The 10,956-nt window shown below is 36.2% G+C and overlaps 2 protein-coding genes across 2 annotated transcripts; one reads left to right on the top strand and one right to left on the bottom strand.

Annotated features, from left to right (window-relative positions):
- Positions 1 to 999: 999 nt before the first annotated feature.
- On the top strand, positions 1,000 to 3,495 carry LOC137717600 (cytokinin riboside 5'-monophosphate phosphoribohydrolase LOG1-like). The gene is made up of 7 exons (XM_068457012.1): positions 1,000 to 1,355; positions 1,749 to 1,846; positions 1,984 to 2,014; positions 2,106 to 2,205; positions 2,364 to 2,434; positions 2,533 to 2,676; positions 2,967 to 3,495. The coding sequence occupies exons 1-7, from the start codon at positions 1,233 to 1,235 to the stop codon at positions 3,048 to 3,050; spliced, it is 651 nt and encodes a 216-aa protein (XP_068313113.1). The 5' UTR covers positions 1,000 to 1,232; the 3' UTR covers positions 3,051 to 3,495.
- Positions 3,496 to 5,653: 2,158 nt separating this feature from the next.
- On the bottom strand, positions 5,654 to 9,409 carry LOC137717599 (endoglucanase 10-like). The gene is made up of 6 exons (XM_068457011.1): positions 8,993 to 9,409; positions 8,131 to 8,414; positions 7,444 to 7,881; positions 7,076 to 7,217; positions 6,353 to 6,519; positions 5,654 to 6,236 (listed from the first exon to the last, which is right to left on the bottom strand). Exons 1-6 carry the CDS (start codon positions 9,207 to 9,209, stop codon positions 5,904 to 5,906), a joined length of 1,581 nt encoding a protein of 526 aa, XP_068313112.1. The 5' UTR covers positions 9,210 to 9,409; the 3' UTR covers positions 5,654 to 5,903.
- Between the last annotated feature and the right edge of the window lie 1,547 nt (positions 9,410 to 10,956).

The following is a 10,956-nucleotide window of genomic DNA, read 5'->3' as shown; positions in this document are numbered from 1 at the left end:
CCATTTGTATTAATTTTAAATTTGATGATAATTAACAAATGGATATATCATAATAAGTAATTAAGTCACATCTCTTATACTCTTAGAATTTTCCAAGCATATTGCATGTCCTCGTGACTACAGACTACACGGTTGATGCATTGCTGATGTGTCCCATTACTAATCTCAGCTTTACAGTTGAAGTATTGCCAAGTGGAATTAATTATTGATTTGTTTAAGAATAACCAGCATTATATATTAAAATAAATCGACATGCACTTTATTTTCAGTGTAGACAAAGCTTAAGCCAAAGAAACTGATTAATTAGAAACAATTAGTCAAGGACCAGTACGTACGTGCCTATCTCATCATCCCAATTAACTGGAATGCAGCTGTTAAAAAATACAAATTTATACTCACAAAAAAAAAAATACAAATTTATATCAATTAATTATGATAATTAACTTAGTTATATCCAAGTCATTATATTAATACCTAATAACTGGGGAAGTCATCACCAGATATCAACTAAGATTTCTTTCTTATAAAATTGTTGAAACTTAAAGGGTTGGAACTTCTCTTCTTTAGTCTTCCAGCCCTTTCTGAATATATATTTTTTTTTGTTGGTCACAACTCCAGTTCTTTCTTATTCGAAAATACTCCACAGATTAGAATCTAATGGCTAATTTTTTTTTCCTTTTTGTTATCTTTTTCAAATCCTGATCGAGTAATACTTTCGGATTTTTATTGACTTTTATAAACTCTTTCAAATCTTCATAGAATTGATCACCCCTAGATTTTATATATGAATTCTTATTAACTTTTCTAAACCTTTTTGAAATTTTATTAACTTTTATGAACGTTTTTTTTATCTTTTAAATGAGCATCTCTAGATTTTTACAGTTTCGTTAAAATCCCAGATTTTCAAAACGAATTTTTTTATAAATTCATTCAATCCGACATTAAAAAAAAGTATGCGAACAATAAAAGAAAATAAGATGTGTGTACAGCACACACCTTTAATTTTTAATATTTTGCCGGTATAAATAAAGAACCAATACCACCAATTTCATTCCCTCAACTCTTGTCATTGGCTTTCATAGCGATTGCTTGACTGTTGAACACAACAAATACCTTCACGTTAATCCCTTCTCTCTCTCTCTCTCTCTCTCTCTCTCTCTCTCTCTCTCTCTCTCTCTCTACATTTCTCGATTGAAAAAACCCAATTGGATTCAGGCGTTTAATTTCCTGTGATGGAAAATCAGCAGCAGATTGCAAAGGAATCGAGATTCAGGCGTATCTGCGTTTTCTGTGGCAGCAGTGCCGGCAGGAACCCGAGCTACCAGCTTGCTGCCGTTCAACTCGGCAAAGAATTGGTAACTCTTATTTTTCATAGCTCTCTTCACTCCTAAAGTTCATAGCATTTGTTTTTACCCTTTAAATGTTTGAAGAATCGAAACTCTTGTGTCATTCTACAAAATCAATCGAATTTTGAGGTACCATTTTCTTGGTAAGTCTTTAGTGAATTCATTTGGATTAGAGGTATTTGGGATTCAGAGCCATTTCTTAGAACGATATGCCACTACAACGATATTCGATGTTAATCACTTATTACTATTCATTTTTTTTACATACGTAATGGACTTAAAATATCGTTACGACTATGGCGTAAATGATGAGTGTTTGAACTTTACATAATTATATGATTAGATGAGATGTTTGAAGGAGGCACGTCAGTTGTAATATAAAAAGAGGACATCTTTTTGCAGGTTGAAAGACACATTGACTTGGTTTATGGAGGAGGAAGTATTGGGTTAATGGGTCAGATCTCCCAAGTTGTCAATGATGGTGGCCGCCACGTGTTGGGGTAAAACCATTTTATCTCTAATTTTACAGTTAATTGTAAATAATAAAAAAATCAACAATGGACTTGTTGTATTGTCTTTTTCTAAATTTTTTAATTCCTCTGATCTTAATTTGTATTTTGCTTTTATTAATTTGCAGAGTAATTCCCACTACCCTCATGCCAATAGAGGTATTTAATTTCTTAATTATGTATTTATTTTAAATCCTTTAATTACTGTTAAGTGAAGATATTAAAATAAATAATTATTTTATAATCTTAGATCACAGGAGAGCCAGTGGGAGAAATAAGAGTTGTATCAAGCATGCACCAACGCAAAGCGGAAATGGCTCGCCAAGCTGATGCATTCATTGCCTTGCCAGGTACCAAATTCTGCCTTGTGACAGTGTCTCAAATTAATCACACACTAATTTCTTAAATCAATTACGCACTTTGTTTACCTATTTCACGTGATAGTGTCACAGTGCATTCGATCAAGCACTTCCGAAATAAACCATCCGTATGTTAATGTTGATTACAGGTGGCTATGGGACCTTGGAAGAACTGTTGGAAATGATCACTTGGGCACAGTTAGGAATCCATGATAAGCCGGTAATTAGTAATTCAGCTTTGGTCCTTGTAAATTAAATAGGACTAATTAAAATTAGAGGTTGATTAGTTAACAAAGTTAATTATTTTGGATGATGCAGGTGGGGTTGTTAAATGTGGATGGATACTACAACTCACTGCTATCGTTCGTGGACAAGGCAGTGGACGAAGGTTTCATTGACCCTGCAGCTCGCCACATTATTGTCTCTGCCGAAACTCCCTGCGAACTCATGTGCAAACTAGAGGTACATTTTTGTAATTGTCAAAACTAAAAGATTCCTTCCTCTTTAACGTTTACGAACATTCATTGTTGACACATATTTGACTGTTAAATTTGATTCAACGGCTTAAAACTAAATGCCCCGAAAGACGGTTTGGTTTTGATCCAACAGTCAAGTATGTTGCCATTGAGTACGTGTAGGTACAGGTACTTGAGAAAGAAGTGCTAAATGATAAGAACTCATGAGATCTGAGCCGTCCATTTTGATGACCTGATGCTGATAGGGGTTTTGATGTTGATTGACCAAACCTGCAGGAATATGCTCCAAAGCATTCTGGGCTGAGTTGGGAGATGGAGCAACAACTGGAATACAAGGCAAAGTCAGACATTGCACGTTGACCAGAACAAGATCTATCATGTCGTCGTGGAGGATTAATGACCGTTAGATTAATTCACCGATTTGTTTTCTGAAAAATACACAGAACTATGTAAAAGCAGTCAACCATTGGTAGATGCCAGCTCCAATTGAAAAGTGCCAACAACACAGTTGTTTTATATAGCTGTGGATCATGCTTTTTGGACTTCTTTTTTTTATATAAATTTTTTGAGAATTATTTATTATTTATGCTAATTAGAATCTGAACTGGATCACAATACCCGTGATTTGATCACGAGTTCTTCATGTCAGCGATTCATGATGTTTGTATATTCTATCGATTCAGTTCGTATATAGTTTCAAAAAATGGATTGGCTGTTGCAAGTTGTTTTTATGAAAGAAAGGAGTGTCGAGAGGAACATTATGCAAAGATTATCAAGAAAAAGGAGACATAAAGTACGCGTTTTGTGTCGTTTATTCATTTCTTGTAATATTACGTGAATACGATACAATTGAAATGTCACAAATTTGATGTTTAGTTGTAGTAAATGGAAGAAAGGAGGTTAAAAGCAGATTCGAAACACAAGTGAAAGGCTCAAGATGAAAATCAGTGTTGGAATGGAAGTAGATTAGTAATACTATGGAGTGATATTTCTCGAACCTAATGAGAGGAAAGATATTTTTTATCATCAATTCAGCACGTGATTATACTCTTATTAGAGGATTGGTTCACTTTTTAAATGCATGACAAACATTAATTGGCCGAACAACACTAGAGAGAATCGTACATAAACTTAGAATTTTTTTAGCATTGGATTGAATGTTTATCTAAATTCACTATTTGGTCCTCATTACATTGAATTGAACCAATGCTATTTATATTTTCTTACTTTTTATTTACAGTATTGCTATTTACATTTTATTTTTTTTACCTTTTAAATATTTTTTTAATTTTTTGCTTCGGATCAAATGAACAGAAAAAAAATCAAATAACAAAAATTAATTAAAAAATTATAAAAATAAAAATAAATGTGAATAACACCATTTTTCATTTTATTATTAGAGTGAGTGGTTTGAAAAGTGGACTAGGACTCTGGAGATTATTTTTGGGTGGTGGCTTGGTTAGTGACAGGGCTAGGTTGTTCATCACGCAAAGTAGCGAACATGACACCTGTCATTGACCCTACCAATTACACACTGCCTAGAGTGCGAAAGCTATGGTGGAAAATTAAGTGGCCCTCTCTTTTCTCGGTGCGTTGTTGTTGTTGATGAGGTGAGAAACTAGGGATTATGTACCTGTGATAGGTATGGCATCTCGACAAGCGAGAAGAACTTCATTACTTTATAAGAGTTTACGTGGATATTGCATCTTATTCGACTTGAAAAGAAAGAATAGCCTATCATTAAGGTTCCCATCACTTACGAGAGAAAACATGTGGATGTTACATCTTGTTAAACTTAAAAACGAGAACTTTCATTCAACAAGAATTTAAATAAACATTACATCTTTTAACAGTGTGTAAGTGGCGTGAGATACTGTTACAATGCTTTATGAACAAAGTAAGAAAGCTGTTGATTGAGACCCAAAAGAGAGAAGTAGGAGTACGGAACTTCCTTTGAGTTTCGATGGTTGTTGAAGTTGCACGACCACTTTGTGCGGTTGATTCCATATATGGATAGACATCAATTGGTGGTGTCATGTGAATCTATAAATCCTGTTGAACAACGCAATTCCTTTCTGTTGTGGATAATGTACGACGGCATTAGTCAGTAGTTGTCGCTCTCAACTTTAACCTTTTCCTTGGAGCGAAAACTAGGAAATCCAAATCATGTCTCACTTCCCATGCGAAACATGAACAATTACATGCACTAATGTTGAAAGACAACCACGTCATTATTTTAACTCAAAACTTTAAGGAATCCACGTAATATAAGTGATGTGTTAGTCCTATTCAAGATGATCGTTTGTATAACCTTTTCGAGTAGTAATGTTTTACGTTTTCGTTCTTTTCTTTACACTATTTGTTATAAATAAACAAAAATTAGAGAGATAACATTTATAAGGACATGAGCGAAGTAGGTGTAAAATATCACACTATGACTTTAGTAGCTATAACACAAAAAGGATGGTAGATAAAGAGAGGGAGGGATACTGATATTATTGGATCCTGTTATTATTTCTCTCGCTTTCTTTTGCAGTGCATTTGATAACAGACGGAATGCTCTATTTATATAGCAACTCTCGTAACTACAACCATCAAAATATAATGATGATACTTTTGAAAGTATCAAACACTAATTTTCGTTTATTTATTTATTCAATTTAAGGGTAGAAAACGAGATTCTTAAAAAATAAAAAAAATAAAAAAAGCTAGAAAACGAGTGTAGAGGAGAAAACTTGAATTTTCAAGGCATTCCACAAAGTTGAACCACAAGAGCTCTAAACTTTACGCAACAATAGACCAATTGGCTAGAATTGTGTACCATACAAATTCGAATCTTCTCCCTCCTAAATTAGGGTAGATATTAGTCCTGTCTGGAAGCGACAGACCAGAGAATTCGAACAATTCAAGAGAGTGAGAAAAAGATCCAGATTGTTCAAGGGCTTGGTTTTGTATGAGGTGGGCCAATAAGATGGGCTGATGATAGCCGCAAGATTTAAATTGAGTAATCCAAATTCTCTGATCCATTGGCTCCGAACACAAGATCCAGTGAGGGATCTGAATTCTGAATGACCCAAATAATTGGAAAGCAAATACGTACTACTGCATTACATCACTAAATTGTGTATAGAAACAGTCCCCAGGGCATGCATACAAACAGGTACAGAGCAATATATATAATACAAACAAATGTAATCAGTTATCTAGGACTCTCTAGGTGAAGGATTTAACTGCTGAAGAGGTTGTCACCAAACTTGACAGAAGGCCAACAATGACCGCACTGTTGTATGTGCTCGGCTCCGCTTGCTTCGAGTTGTTCCGGGCATCAATGTATGTTTCGTTTAGGAATGGCCCGCCAACAAGTGCTCCAACGGCTATGTTAGGGTTGGGGTCAGTTGAGTCAAGGTACTTGAATCCATCTTTGCAGCCAGTCTTCTGATTAGCCGGGATAGAAGCTCCTCTGTGGTGTACGTATTTGGGATATTTATCCCCGTACCCGACAAGATAGCTCATTTTCATAGGATTGTCACCCAAGACATAATCCGCCTATAAAATTCGAAACACATTAGGAAGGAATACACGTTTATGAAGGGTTACGGCTGTTTGTTGCTAACACCTGTGCATATATGCAAAATGTACTTGAGACACAACAGAAAGCATACCTGAGATCTAACAAATTTCCGAATATCTGATGGCTTATAGGTATCTCCATCGCACTCTAGTTTTGTGGAGCGAGATGTAAGCATGTAGTCACTGTAAAGAGCAGCTAGGAAAGCAGCAGCAACCGGCTGCTGCAGAGCATTCCATTCACTGACCCAGATCAGACCATCTGCAATGTGGACACCATGATGGTAAGCGAAGGAGAATGAGAGATACGGGAAAAAAAACTGAATAAATCAACTCAAACCGAACTACGAGCATATGCAAACCAGCCTAGGAGATTTGAGTGTGGTGCATAAAGCTAGAAGGATACAAAGCAAAATAACATTTCCAACTGTGGACACATACTTGATAGCTTGGAAATATCAGAAACCGTATGCATTTTGGTGTTTAAAGCTTTACGTTTGCCTAGTACAAATATCACTATCTTCTACATAATAGGAAGCAATTGTGTTGATCCTCCCTAGTTGTTTTGAAGTGCAAATCAGTTGTTATGAATGGTGGAGGAGTTTGTCTACAACAGAGGCTGTTAGATTGGTGAGTGTTTATAATATTATCAGTAACATCTAGATTAATTGCTGCGTTAGAATGTAGAATAAGCATTGATATAGTTCTGGAGAACTAATCTCGAGGCAGGGTAGCAGGAGCAATGATTTTGATTTAACTTGAAGAAGAAAAGATATGCATGATAATCCATGTAATATGACATTAGTGAAGAAGATTACTGTCTGTTCTGCTTTTCGTGGCTGTTGGCGAGCTTGGCAGGAAGCCACATATAACAGCCTCAGCTGTTTTCCTGTACTTTTGAAGGCCAGAATTGTCTGAGGTGTCCTTCCCACCAAAGAAGGTCAACCTGGAAAGCAAAACCTGCATGAAAATGGCCAAGTTATTGAAAAGACTGAAAGACGAAGTTTAATCAAGTATAATGGTAACTTATCTTGCAAATGGAAGTCCCACAAATATAGCTATAATAATCCAGGAAGAGTAACACATTGTTAAATCATATGTTTCTCCGGTGAGTTGCATTTTACCGTGGCATTTGACAGATTTAAACACAGCAGGAAAAACAAAGAAAGGATTGTTCTCAACATACCTGGGTTCCTGCAAGCTTGTTATCCCAACTGAACCATGTTGGTTTACCAAATTGAGCAAACTTATCTCCATTCTCCCCTGTGACGTAATCAAGGTATTCCTTATCCCCAGTTGCATGGTAAAGCCAGGCTGCTGCCCACAAAAGCTCATCTCCATATCCCGTTGAATTGTAAAATTGCTGGACCTCAGGGATGCTTTCACTGTAAGAGCCTCTGTTTTTGTCAGCAAAAGTAAATAACTGCTTGGCATGCTTGAGAAGCGTATCTGAATATGTGGCATCGCTTTTCTTGAAGACCAGAGATGCCGAAGCCATAGCTGCTGCAGTTTCAGCTGCAACATCCGTTCCTGGAGCGGATGTGTTGACCTGTGTGACTGGCCTACTCTCGGTCATGTCTTCCGGCCTATACCAACATGCATGGTCCTTTTTAGGGTCACCTACCTGCCCCAGAATATGAATTGACAAGTAAGTAACACTTCATAAGCATTGCAAATTGCATGTAATAAAAATGGTTCATCATTACAGCACCTATTATCCCACACAGTGCTCTAGAAGAATCACTACGCGATTGTAGAATTAAACACTAACATTCGTAACAACGTTTAGCGCATATTCAAACCAATTACCCTCCCGAAAATCAACTGTTAGCCAAGAAATCAGTATCAAAATACAATGCTGATATATACGAACCTGAACGTAGAGCACATTGTCCTTGGGATGAGCATTGACAAGGAAGTCAGTGATCCATTTGAGAGATGCTTGAGCAGTTTGTAACTGATTCACCGCATCCATCTGATCACCATACTCAAGAATCGTCCACGACAACACTGTGGCAGTATACGCCATTGGAAAACCAAACTTCATCTGATCCCCAGCATCATACATTCCCTTGGACAAATCCAACTTCACATCGCTTCCATCTTTCAGACCCGAATCCCCTCTCCACGATATCTTGTTATCGACCAACTGACCAGCTACACATGACAATCACCCACAAAATAAAAAACAAATTACAGATCAAACACTCCACAACACTTAGCAAACTGGGTTTTGGGTAATACGAATCATGTGAATCACCTGACTAGTTACTAAGTAAATTAATACATCGAGAACTCGCAAATTCGCAATGGAAAAGATGAAGAACAAAGATCGAACCCTTATATCAATTTTGGAAAGATCAAACATTTATACCAATTTAGAAAAGATCAAAGATCTATACCAATTTAGCATCTGGGTTTTAGGTAAACTATTAATGTGAATCCAGTGAGCAATTTACTAAGGAAATTAATGCATCAAAGATTCGCAACAAAGACGAAGAAGAACAAAGCAAAGATCAAACATTTATACCAATTGAGCAACAGGATAGTTACTTGGGAAATTATACACTTAAAATCCGCAATGTAAAGCAAGAAAAACAGCAAAACAAAGATCAAACACTTGCAATTTTTAGTAATTGGGGCATTGGGTAATGCTAACAATGTTAATCAACTGAGAATTTAGCAAAGAACTTGAACACATTGCAAATGTAGAGAGAGAGAGAGAGAGAGGGTACATTTCTGGACGTCGAAGAATTGGACGGCGAGTTTGAGAGCGTCGGAGTATTTCTGGGTAATGGCGCCGGGAGGCCCGGGAACCGCCCCGTCGTCGCCGCCGGAGTTTTTCTTTACTTTCTTGACGACGGCAAGAACGACGGCGCCGACGACGAGGCCGAAGATCGCGAGCACCAGCAGCCACGCCCACCAACCCTTGCACCTAGATTTAGCTCCCATTTTTCAGGACCAACCAAAACCACAAGAGGCAGGCAAAAAGTAGTCCAAGTAGAGATCTGTCTTAGCACATTGTGACAAGACAAACAAACATTAATCGAGGTTTTGGAGGAGATTAAGCGACGATTGGTGCTCCCTCTCGGATCCGAACTCAGATGTTTGTTTTTTATGTTTGTCGTTGGACGCGATCTACTGCACCGACAACCGTGACGAGGTTAATTTCGCGGCCTTTGCTTTTATTTTGCCTTTTTATATTAGCATAAAATATTGAATGCACTTCACATTAAAATTTAATATTAAATAATTTATTTATCCTATTATGCAGTGGTAATTTTGATCTTATTAAGTTTATAAAAAGAAAAAATTATCTACACTCCAAATCACTTTTAACGTATTATTTATCTTCTTCAATTATCAAAAACCTCTTCGACCTTCTATTGTTGAACAAAATCCTAACCAATGAAACTACAAACATGTTGATTGAGAAAAATTATTTTTGAGAACAAAACATAAAATCGATGTTTCGGAAGCTTCACATGAGGTAAGACTTCATATTTTTTATTGTTTTAGTGATTTTGACGATATTGATAATGATTTAATCTTGTTTTTGATGTGTTATTCAAGCTTCTATGTTCGTATTTATCTTTTAGGGATCACAAGGATTGCATGAATAATTAAACACCTAAAATTACCACTAAATATTAAAAACAAACGACATAGGTTTTAATGGTGGAAATTAAAAACAACCCACATATGCTTTAAAGCTCAAGCGGCATCTTTTATCAAAATTCCAGTCAGCATTTTTTGTCCAAATTAAAAGCTTTATAAGATTTGAGAAATGTGGGATGTATAGAAAATATGAGGTGCATGTAAAAAATGTAAGATGTATATTAAAAATGTGGGGTGTGAGAGTATTATGAGTAAGCATGTGAAGTGTATTACGATAATTTTTAATTGAAAAAGTAAATATGAGATGTATTAAGTACGTAATGTTAATTGATTAATTTGTAAGATGTTAATATAATAAGCCCTTATTTTTATTTTTTATTTTCGTTTATTGGAGTTTGGTACGTTGGTTCGCTGGTTGGGCTAATCATTGTCAAAAGACGGAACTAGCCCTCGTGCGGGCAGGCAAAACGAACGGGTAGATCTGCAGTAGGACGATGTCAGAGATGACACAGAGTTGTTTTGGCCGTTGGATATTTGGGAGGGAAAGATGATATTAACCGTTCAACTGACCACCGACAGGAAGGTAAAAGAAATTGACCGTGGATCTTAAAACCCTGGTCGTTGCTTGTGGTTGGTAAAACGAATTGAAAGTGGGCCAATTTCTGGTGCGGAATGTGCAGCTGACGATCCAGCTTCGGTTAGAGCGTTGTGTCTGAATAAAATATGGTCATCCGTACTTCCATAAAGGGCTGTGCTAACGACAAAAAGAGAGATTCCGCCGTGAGTCGCGTATTTTAGGTGCAGAAGATTTGATCTCCCAATTACGTAGCTTTTCAAATTCTTGTTAAATTTTATCTGGGTCCCACATCTAAAACAAAACAAAAAAAATAAAAATGTTCAGTAATCATGTATTTGAAATGTAAGACGGTTGTCAAAGAAAATGTCAAATTATAATAGGCAAATTGTAATTAATTAGCTGATGTGAGAATCTGAAGTTGTATATCAAATTTTGTATTTTTCCAACCGAATTGTCAAAAGTTATTTTTCTTATTAAAATAGAGCATTAAATGGTTATAATTAT

The sequence above is a fragment of the Pyrus communis genome, chromosome 15 (genome assembly GCF_963583255.1).
Source record: "Pyrus communis chromosome 15, drPyrComm1.1, whole genome shotgun sequence".
Taxonomy (NCBI): Eukaryota; Viridiplantae; Streptophyta; class Magnoliopsida; order Rosales; family Rosaceae; genus Pyrus; species Pyrus communis.
The sequence above is the reverse complement of the archived record's forward strand: the minus strand, read 5'-3'. Positions and strand labels throughout refer to the sequence as shown.